Here is a 10,435-nt window from a genome sequence, read left to right on the forward strand (position 1 = left end):
GAAGTCCTCCAGAAGTGCACGCCGGGACCCAGGATTCCGGGAGGCCGACTCCGCCCCCGCCCCGCGAATGCCGGGAGTTGTGGTCCCCGGGGGACGCGAGTTATGAGGTGGCCCAAGGCCCCGCGAGGCATGCTGGGACGCTAGCCCTTCCGGGGCGCCTCAAGACCTCGGGTGCCGGCACCCTGGGCGGATGCCCGAAGACTCCGCCTTCCCAGGAGCCCCTGCGGCGGGGCGCGAAGATGGCGGCAGTGGCCGGACAGCTATAAAGCGGCAGCAATGGATCCTTCCCCGGCGCTGGGGCCGGAGCGGCTCTTTGACTCGCACCGGTAAGAGCCCTGGTGGAAAGAGGCCGGCTCCCGCGTCCACGCGGGCTGCGGCGCCCGATCACCCCGCCTTTCGCCCCCAGGCTCCCGGGTGACGGCTTCCTGCTCCTCGCGCTGCTGCTCTACGCTCCAGTCGGGTTCTGCCTCCTCGTCTTGCGCCTCTTTCTTGGGATCCACGTCTTCCTGGTCAGCTGCGCTCTACCAGACAGTGTCCTTCGCAGGTAACAAACCGGGGGTTCGGGGAGGGTCTGGGCTGGGCCCGGCCCGAGGCCGTGAAGTCACCATTGCCTGCGCCCCCAGGTTCGTGGTGCGGACCATGTGTGCGGTGCTGGGGCTCGTGGCCCGGCAGGAGGACTCCGGACTCCGGGATCACCGCGTCAGGGTCCTCATTTCCAACCACGTGACACCTTTCGACCATAACATAGTCAACTTGCTCACCAGCTGTAGCACCGTGAGTGGGGGGCGAAGCCGAGAGCTCCACGGGGCGGTTCCCTGGGGCCCAGCTCGAGGCTCCCCTTTGCCCGCCCGCGTTTCCCTTGGGGACCACGAAATACTGAGCCTCACCCCTAATCCCGCTTCTTTACCCCATATGTCAGTGTTTCTCACTTCCCAATGTTCTTTTCTTGCTTTCTCTCTTCTCGATTCCCAGCCTCTACTCAATAGTCCCCCAAGTTTTGTGTGCTGGTCTCGGGGCTTCATGGAGATGGATGGGCGGGGGGAGTTGGTGGAGTCACTCAAGAGATTCTGTGCTTCCACGAGGCTTCCTCCCACCCCTCTGCTGCTATTCCCTGAGGAAGAGGCCACCAATGGCCGGGAGGGGCTCCTGCGCTTCAGGTGGGTGAGCACAGGTATGGGTCTCCAGCTGGGTAGGTGGTCAGGCTTGGGGGCCCTTGAGTTTTCAGTTTTCAGCCCTACCTCTTTCGTCCTAGTTGATTTCTGTTCACTTTTAGTTCTTTTCTCCTGTATCTCTTTATTCCTCATTTATCTACTTGTACAGTTTGACAGTTTTCTGTTCTGAGTCAGGTGCTGACCGGCTGGCTAGAATCCCCATCGTACTCTCTCTTCCATCTTCCAGTTCCTGGCCATTTTCTATTCAGGATGTGGTACAACCTCTTACCTTGCGAGTCCAGAGACCCCTAGTCTCTGTGGTGAGTGTGTGTTGGACAGGGACTCTCTGGGGCTTGGAGGGTAAGTTTCCCACTCCTGGCCCAGGCTTAGAACTCACTTCATGCCCTCTCTCCAGACGGTGTCCGATGCCTCCTGGGTCTCAGAACTGCTGTGGTCACTTTTCGTCCCTTTCACAGTATATCAAGTAAGGTATTAATTGTCTTCACTTTTTGGTGGCTGGGAGAAGCTCACCTCAAGGTCAGGGAGGTTGCCTCTTCCCTGTCTATTTGCAGATCGTTTAGTATCAAGGTTCTATCACAGAGGCAATACAAAGCGTTTACTATCTGCCCACCCTGATCACAACTGTTACATGAAAAGACATATCAAAGGGGGAAAGGGTGATAGCCTCTACCAAGAAGCACACAACATGGTCCTGGATTTTTTTTTGCAGGTGGCTGCCCCCTGTTCATCGCCAGCTGGGGGAGGGGAATGAGGAGTTTGCCCTCCGTGTACAACAGGTGGTAGGGTACACAGGCAGGGTGGAGGTGGGGTTTTTCCTTAAGGGTAGGAGGAGGAAGTCTTGAGACCTTGACAGTGTCAACCTTCCAATTCTCCCTAGCTGGTGGCCAAAGGATTGGGCCAGACAGGGACACGACTCACTCCAGCAGACAAAGCAGAGCACATGAAACGACAGAGACACCCCAGGTTGCGCCCTCAGTCAGGTACGTGGTTTCTGTACACAAAGTTGTTTGGGTTTTCTCAGCTTCTTGTGATTCCCTTCCTATTCCTGTGCTCGTCAGCCTCTCCTTCCTCCCAGTTCTCCACTCACCATGTTTCGGATTTCTTTTTTGCAGCCCAGTCTTCTTTCCCTCCCTCCCCTGGCCCTTCTCCTGGTGTGCGGCTGGCAGCTCTGGCTCAGAGAGTCAAGGAGGTTTTACCCCATGTGCCACTGGGCGTCATCCAGAGAGACCTGGGTATGGGAAAGGGTAGCCTCGCACAGGAGACAGGTGCAGAGAGGAAAAGTGGGTGGTGAGGGGAGAAAGTGAGCAGGGAAACAGACTCCCTTCTTCTCTCTTCCCTTCTCCCCAGCCAGAACTGGCTGTGTAGACTTGACCATCACTAATCTGCTTGAGGGAGCTGTAGCGTTCATGCCGGAAGATATCACTGAAGGGACCCAGTCCCTTCCCACAGCCTCCGCTCCCAAGGTGAGACCCAGGAAATGGTTAGGTCCAGGACTAGGGCTGGGATGGGCAGTCTACATACTCCCTATCGAAGTCTCTTTTTTGATCCTGAGACCCTAGCACAGTGCCTCTCTTGCAAAGTAGGCATTCGATGCGTGTTTAATGATGATGACTTCGCAAGCCCTCTGACATTGTGATCACCTCAGTTCCCCAGCTCTGGCCCGGTGACCCCTCAGCCCACAGCCCTCACATTTGCCAAGTCCTCCTGGGCCCGGCAGGAGAGCCTACAGGAGCGCAAGCAGGCACTCTATGAATATGCGAGAAGGTGAGGGGCTTAGAGGACAGTGGGTAGGAAGGGGCAGGTTGGAGAAGAGAGCTAATTATAGGGCTAATGTGGGAAAGCCCACACAATGTCTTCTTCCTATGTCTCGCAGGAGATTCACAGAGAGACAGGCCCAGGAGGCTGACTGAGCACAGGATGGCACCCAGAGCCGCAGGACGGAGACTGGGGGCAGCCCTCACCCAACTTACAACTGGCTGGAAGGGTGGGTGGTAAAAAGGGAGGGATGGGGCTCCCCCCAAAATCACATTAAATTCAGGGTTTTCACTCAAGGTCTCTGTTGCCTCTCTGGGGCTCAAAAGCCCACTGAGCAGGTTCTTTTTCCCTTGGTTGGGGGGAACGGGTGAGAGCCTCCTTGTGGGTTTGTGAGAAGAGGTTGAAATCACCCCTTCGTGTCAAGAAATGAGTGATACTATGGAAGTGTAACTGAATTGAAGACCAGCAGCAACTGGACCCTAGCGTGGGTGTTCGGCCCCACTTTGTGAAGAGACAGCTGCAAAACTACAAGTCCCAAGATGCCTTTCACTAACAAGCACAATGTACACTGTCTGTAGAGTACACATGCTCAGTGTGGTGTCTGGAACCTGTTTTCCATAGGCTTCTGACTAATTAAATAAGGTGGAGCAAACGGCCCCACCCCAAAACCAGGCTTAAGAATTCCTGTTTAAGCCGAGCGTCAGGGTGGAGCCGGAATTTACCTTTGTACTTCACTCTGGTCTGGGTTGGTGGTGACTGGCTGGGTGGGTCTGGAACTGGCTGCCACCGTGACACGTCTCAGAGCTGCAAGCAGGTTTGAATCCAGGATCCTTGTGGCCCTGTTCCCCAGTTCCTACCCCTTTCCTCCTCCTGTTCTTTATCTCTTTATCCTTTTCCCCTCAGGACCTTCCCACAGGTTACCATAATTCCTGGTGCCCTGGAGGCCCCCTGTGTTAGTCACAGGGTTTTTACTACCTGACTGACAGGTTAATAGTCCGCTTTGATAGTCCCTCACTGTCAGACTCAAGTCTCCACTGTTTCCTGGCAGGCAAGAAATGCTGGGAAGGATGGACCCCAGCGCATTACTGCTTGAGGATACAGGTTAGGGATCAAGGGTGGGAAGTTGGTGTAAGTCATTTTAATACGAGGCCTTAATCACTGCCCTGCCTTCTGTAGGTACTGCCAGTCAGCTACCATGGCCTCTCAGCGTCTTGGGCTGGCAGAAGAGTCTGACCCAAACCCTGGGGAGTCTGAGTTGGCTGTGAACCCCTTTGACGGGCTTCCCTTCTCTTCCCGCTACTACGAGCTGCTTGAGCAGCGCCGAGCCTTACCCATCTGGGCTGCTCGGTTTATCTTCTTGGAGCAGTTGGAGAGTAGCCCCAGTGGAGTGGTGCTGGTGTCTGGAGAGCCTGGCTCTGGCAAGAGCACCCAGGTGGGGGGAGACTCTGGGAGTAGACAAAGGGAGGGACTAGAGAACTGGTCCTTCCACCGGCAAGGTGGGGATGGGGCTCCGTGGAGTTTGAGGGGAGTGGTCAAAGGGAGACCGGGTTAGACTGGCCCCTGGGGGGCTGGTGAAGGACCAGGGGACTCCCCAAATTAGAATGGCCACAGTCCCCCTGCACTTCTGACTGAATCCTACATCTCACTGACTGGTTGTCCTTTCCTATTCCTACCCCAGATCCCTCAGTGGTGTGCAGAGTTTGCACTGGCCAGGGGGTTCCAGGAAGGCCAAGTAACTGTCACTCAGCCCCACCCTCTGGCAGCCCTGAGCCTGGCCATGCGGGTTGCCGATGAGATGGACATAACCCTGGGTCATGAGGTTGGATACAGCATTCCCCAGGAGGACTGCACTGGGCCAGACACCCTGCTCAGGTGAGGCCTCTTGCAGGCCTGACCCAAATCTGATTTCCCTCCCCTAGTAGAAACAAGCCCAGTCCTCTGACATCTCACCAACCCTCCCTCAGCCCATGTCACCCTTTAGATCATGCACGACACAGTGCTGAATTAAGCCCCTAACCCCAGTCAGGGACCTTAGATATTCAAACTCACCATCATCATGAGCCTCATTTGCCCAGCTGGAGTACAGCTTGTGAAAAAAAGCGTCATCAGTGAGGTTCTGGGTCTCCATACACGTTCACGGCATCTTTTTCTGACCTTACTATCAAAATCTAGGCCTCCCAGGAAGACGTTCCCCTGGACTTCTGGAGTTGTTCAGTGTCCACACTGACTCCTCTGCCCACTGCCAATGTCAACAGGTTTTGCTGGGACAGGCTGCTTCTACAGGAGGTGGCCTCAACCCGGGGCACGGGAGCCTGGGGCGTGCTGGTGCTGGATGAGGCCCAGGAGCGGTCAGTGGCCTCGGATTTGCTCCAGGGCCTACTGCGAAATGCCAGGCTGGGAAACCTTCCAGGGGACTCAAGAGTGGTTGTGGTTACTGACCCTGCCCTTGAACCTAAGCTCCAAGCCTTCTGGGGCCATCCTCCTACTGTGCATGTACCCAGAGGGCCTGGCGTGTGTCCCACACCTGTATACAGGGACACTGTCCCTACCGATCGAGTGGAAGCTGCCTGCCAAGCTGTGCTTGAATTGTGTACGAAGGAGGCTCCAGGAGATGTGCTAGTGTACCTGCCCAGTGAGGAGGTAAAAATGGGCTGCAGAAGGTTCTTGTGTATGCTGCCTTCCTTCCCTGGGGGAGTTGGAGCAATGCTTGTTAGGGACATTGAAGTTGTAACATTTACTATGTTGGAGTCCTTAGGACAAACTCAAGGATTTGGGGGTAAAGAGGTCTACCGCCCCTTTTTTGACTCCATCTAACACAGAGACTGTGGCTCAGTGAATTCCTGAAATTATAACAACTTTATGAGTATGTGCATTTTTTCAGAGTGAAAAACCATAGCTTTCATCAGTTTTTCAAAGGGGTTTGTCACCAAAAAGGTGAGAACTGCCTTAATGCCCCACCCCTCTCTTCAGGAAATTTTGCTGTGCTGTGAATCCTTGTCCAGGGAGGTGGAGCCCTTGGCTCTCAGAGGTCCTCCACCACGGGTGCTGCCCCTTCACCCAGGACATGGCCCAGCTGTTCAGGCTGCATATGAGGACATGGACTTGGGTGCCCGAAGGATCGTGGTCACTCACTGGCTGGCTGACTTCTCCTTCTCCCTCCCTTCCATCCGACATGTCATTGATTCAGGACTGGAGCTTCGAAGTGTGAGTGAGAGAGATGAGGGGATGTGGGGGCTAAAGATAGAAGTGGCCCACTCTGATCTGTCTTGGCCTTGGTTGTGGGGGGCGCGGCGACAGGTGTACAATCCTCAGATCCGAGCAGAATCCCAAGTGTTGAGACCAATCAGCAAGTGTCAGGCAGAAGCAAGAAGACTGCGGGCAAGAGGGGTCCCACCAGGTAAGAGCCTTTGCCCTTAACTGTGATCAAACATGAAAAGAGTCCCCACACACAAACCCTGAGAAATCTACAGAGGCCTTCTTTCCCAGGTCTTTCTCCCCTCAGGGTCCTGCCTCTGCCTGTATCCTAAGTCCTTCCTAGAACTAGAGGCGCCCCCGCTGCCTGCACCCAGGATATGTGAGGAGAATCTGAGCCCCCTGGTGTTACTTCTAAAGAGGAGACAGATTGCAGAGCCTGGGGAGTGTCACTTCCTGGACCGGCCTGGTGAGCAACCCCCCTGCCCAAGGCCTGCTGTCTGACCTCCAGGCTCTGAGACTCCCGGCCCTATCAGCTTTCTTCCTTCACCAGCTCCAGAAGCACTGATGCAGGCCCTGGAAGACTTGGACTACCTGGCAGCCCTGGATGATGATGGGAACCTGTCAGACCTGGGAGTCATCCTATCAGAGTTCCCCCTGCCCCCTGAGCTGGCCAAAGCCCTGCTGGCCTCCTGCGAGTTTGACTGTGTGGATGAGATGCTCACCCTCGCCGCCATGCTCACTGGTATAAATCACTTCTCGCTCTGGCTCTTGCAGCCACTTCAGTCCTTCCCAGCCCTTTCTGGTGTTCTGGTACTCCCAAGACCAGCTCTTTCCCCTCTGCTCCCCTTACAGTGCCCCAAAAACCAGCCCTAACCACTTAGCCCTCTCCTGTCTCTTTAGCCTTTTCCCAGTGCTGGTCCTTGCCCCCAACATGTGTAAATCTCTCCTGTTATTACTAAAGCTCCACGCCCCTCTCCATCCACCCTCTACTCCCCTGCAGCTATGCAGAATCACCTTTGCCCCAGTCAGCCTGGTGTGTTCCCGCCCACTGCATCCCAGTCTCAGGCCCACAACAACACTGACAAATCTCTCAGCTCAGCGGTGACCACCACCTCACCCCCCCCCACCACCCCCTCCCCCCCCCACCCCCCCCCCCTCCCGCCAAGGCTGAACCCACTGAATACTTCTGAGTCCTTATTCCTTACGACCTTCTGATTCTGACACTTGAAAATGCAACCTCTCCTGCCTTGAAACTGCCCGCTCCCTGAGCCTCTGTGACTTGCTCCTCCAGGTTTTCATCCTACCTCTCTGGCTGTTCGGCCGTTCCCTTCATCTCTTCCCTGGCTCTTTGTCCTCCGCTCATCCACTGTAAATTGGACCTCAGAGTTCCATCCTTGCCCCCTTTTGCCTTCTCATTCCTTGAACTCTCTGAGCAAGTTCATGCACACCCATAGTCTGAAGTGCCATCTTTACACTTAAAATTTCCAAAACTTCTATCTCCCTGCCAATACCATTCTTCTGAATCTTAGATTTATATATCAGATGCCTGATGGACATTTCTATCAGAATTGGCCACAGTACCCAGCCCAGATCCGAACTCAAGCACTTGCTTAAACTCTTCCCTCACCACCACCACAAAACCATGCCATCATCTCTGCAGCTCCACTACCATCATTCTAGACTAATCTTTCTCCAGGTTCTTTCAGTTTTATCTCCTAAATGTTTTTTTTTTAATTCATCTATTTGTCTCCATACGCACTATCAGTGCCAATGTTAGATCCTCACCACCACTCAGCGTGGGTTCCTTTAGCCTCCTAACTTGTCAAATAAACTTCTTTAAACACTTGGACTCTCTTCCCTCAAAACTCTTCTTCAACAGCTATTCTCTATCTTCTGGACAGAACGTAAACTCATTGGCACAGCACATCCAGCCTCTCATGACCTGGCCCACACCTACCTCTCCAGCTTTATCTCCTGCCACTCTGCCACACATGCCATTCCCCTGACCCTTACTAGGTGCATGCAGGTCTCCAAACAGGCCATGCTACTAATTTCTGTGCTTTGTCATGCCCACAGTTCAGATTCTCTCTGCCCCCTCTCTACTGAGCTAATTCCGAACAAAACTTCAAATATTGGGGCGCCTGGGTCGCTCAGTTGGTTAAGCAACTGCCTTCAGCTCAGGTCATGATCCTGGAGTCCTGGGATCGAGCCCCGCATCGGGCTCCCTGCTCAGTGGGGAGCCTGCTTCTCCCTCTGCCTGCCACTCCCCCTGCGTTCTCTCTCTCTCTCTCTCTCTCTCTCTCTGACAAATAAATAAATAAAATCTTAAAAAAAAAAGCTTCAATATTGGTCCACACACCTGTTGTGCTGATCAAGTTTGCTTATCTGTCTCACCAGACTCTAAGCTACTTGAGGGCAGAGACTGTCTTTTGTTTATCTTCAATGTCTAATAAAGCGCAAAGCACCTAGAAAGCTATCAAGGTCTTTTGAATAAACTTCCCAGAGTGACACTTCCTGCCTTTTCACCCTTCCTTCTGTACTGCTATCCTTTCTCATTCCCCAGAACGACCTTCCTCTCTTCTCCTCCAGCTGCTCCCGGGTTCACCCATCCTCCACTCTCTGCAGAGGAATCTGCCTTGCGTCGGGCCCTGGAACATATGGATGGTGATCACAGTTCTCTGATCCAGGTGTATGAAGCCTTTATACAGAGTGAGTAGCCCACTCTGCATCTGGTATTTTCCAAAGGGGGGAAGTGGTGTGCAACCAGCCGGTAGATGTTTATGCCCAGGAGAAGGAGACCCTTTGGCCAAGGGCTGGCTTCTCTTGGGGGTCTCTTTGCAGCCAGAGCTGTGCCCTTTCCTCTTGTAGGTGGGGCAGACGAGGCTTGGTGCCAGGCCCGGGGGCTCAACTGGGCAGCACTGTGCCACGCCCAGAAACTTCGAGGTGAACTCCTAGAACTCATGCAACGAATTGAACTTCCCTTGTCCCAGCCAGCCTTTGGCTCTGAGCAGAATCGCAGAGACCTTCAGAAAGCGCTGGTGTCAGGATACTTCCTTAAGGTTAGGGGAAAGAGTTGGGGTGAAGGTCATAAAAGGAGTAGAAAGCAGAGGGACCAAAAATTGATATGCCATCTCTGAAACTGGAGTCCAGGTGACCATTCCAAGGATTTTTTAGAACCAGGAGAAACTTTTCCTTTGAGGTATTGGGGTGCAGGGGGCTATGGGAAATGCCATATGGTAGGGACTCTAACACCTAGAGATGATGCTCTACTTTTAATACTCTCACCACCCTTCCTAATTCTTTCTCAGCCCCCCCTCCTTTTCTTTTTCCTACTGCCTTCCTCTTCTCCCTCACTTACTCCTTCACTATCTTTGCTTTTAAATGAGGTGGCCAGAGACACAGACGGGACTGGAAATTACCTGCTCCTGACACATAAGCATGTGGCCCAGCTTTCCCCATACTGCTGCTACCGAAGCCGCAGGTCTCCAGCCAGACCCCCGCCGTGGGTGCTTTACCACAATTTCTCCATTTCCAAAGACAACTGCCTTTCCATTGTTTCTGAGATTCAGCCACAGATGTGAGTTCACGGACACCCCTCTTACACTGCCCATTCCTCTTCTTGGGGCCAAAATTATGGCTGGGGAGTTAGAGGATATCCTCTTAAGGAGAAGAGGATTTCTTAGTGGGCTGTAGTGACATATGATTTGAGGGGATAGGGTTTGTGGAAGGAGTGGGAAGAAGTTTAAGAATCTGCATTATAAGGGAGGATACAGAAATCATCTAACTGTGACTCTCTCTGTCAGGCTGGTAGAGTTGGCCCCTCCATACTTCTTGAGTAACTTGCCTCCCAGTGAGAGCAGAGACCTCTTGAATCAGCTGAGAGAAGAAATGGCAGATTCTTCAATAGAGAGTGAATCTCCCCCTACCCAAGAGTTTGGAGATGCCTGTGTCCTGCAGTGACATGCCTAAGGAATGGAACTGAGCTCATCTGAAGGCATTAGGTCCTCTCTCAGGCTAGCACCAAGGTAGCCAGTCAAAGGTTAGGATCAAATGTAAATCCTGGAACCTGAGTCTCAAGAAATGGTGGACTGAGAATAGAGGAAATTGGGTAAGCCACAGTATACATAAGGTTGGACCCTTTCTTTAGCCTTCTTCTATTTATTGGAGAATGACTGATATGCCCCCCAAGCCTCCAATTTATGCCAAACCTGTCTTTGTGTGCTTCACTTTGATCTATAAAAGTTCTTTCTCTATGGTGCCAAATTTGAGTTTGATTCTGCAGCAGCATATACAACACCCATGAATTAGAGGTG

General features: G+C 53.3%; 2 protein-coding genes across 5 annotated transcripts; both read left to right on the plus strand.

Moving 5' to 3' along the window:
* Positions 1 to 175: 175 nt before the first annotated feature.
* On the plus strand, positions 176 to 3,223 carry AUP1 (AUP1 lipid droplet regulating VLDL assembly factor). Its single transcript, XM_025868339.2, is given in 13 exon segments — positions 176 to 229; positions 232 to 326; positions 407 to 544; positions 624 to 774; positions 973 to 1,157; positions 1,399 to 1,471; positions 1,567 to 1,640; positions 1,882 to 1,948; positions 2,050 to 2,152; positions 2,285 to 2,404; positions 2,520 to 2,635; positions 2,818 to 2,936; positions 3,046 to 3,223. Coding segments are annotated over 13 exon segments (1,317 nt in total). The 5' UTR covers positions 176 to 190; the 3' UTR covers positions 3,083 to 3,223.
* A 141-nt stretch (positions 3,224 to 3,364) lies between these two features.
* On the plus strand, positions 3,365 to 10,385 carry DQX1 (DEAQ-box RNA dependent ATPase 1). Of its 4 annotated transcripts, none has more exons than XM_025868332.2 (11): positions 3,365 to 4,359; positions 4,606 to 4,799; positions 5,183 to 5,567; positions 5,898 to 6,131; positions 6,225 to 6,324; positions 6,430 to 6,588; positions 6,673 to 6,864; positions 8,712 to 8,831; positions 8,991 to 9,181; positions 9,509 to 9,699; positions 9,926 to 10,385. In XM_025868332.2, exons 1-11 carry the CDS (start codon positions 4,123 to 4,125, stop codon positions 10,080 to 10,082), a joined length of 2,160 nt encoding a protein of 719 aa, XP_025724117.1. In that variant the 5' UTR covers positions 3,365 to 4,122; the 3' UTR covers positions 10,083 to 10,385. The 4 variants fall into 4 exon arrangements, with proteins under 4 accessions (XP_025724117.1, XP_073753595.1, XP_073753597.1 ...); XM_073897494.1 differs by having other exon boundaries at positions 3,365 to 3,741; positions 4,104 to 4,359; positions 5,898 to 6,324; XM_073897496.1 differs by having other exon boundaries at positions 3,365 to 3,741; positions 5,898 to 6,324.
* The last annotated feature ends 50 nt before the right edge of the window (positions 10,386 to 10,435 follow it).

Source organism: Callorhinus ursinus, unplaced genomic scaffold, assembly GCF_003265705.2.
Source record: "Callorhinus ursinus isolate GAN/ISIS: 27379988/994484 unplaced genomic scaffold, GSC_fseal_2.0 scaffold10, whole genome shotgun sequence".
NCBI classification, from domain to species: Eukaryota; Metazoa; Chordata; class Mammalia; order Carnivora; family Otariidae; genus Callorhinus; species Callorhinus ursinus.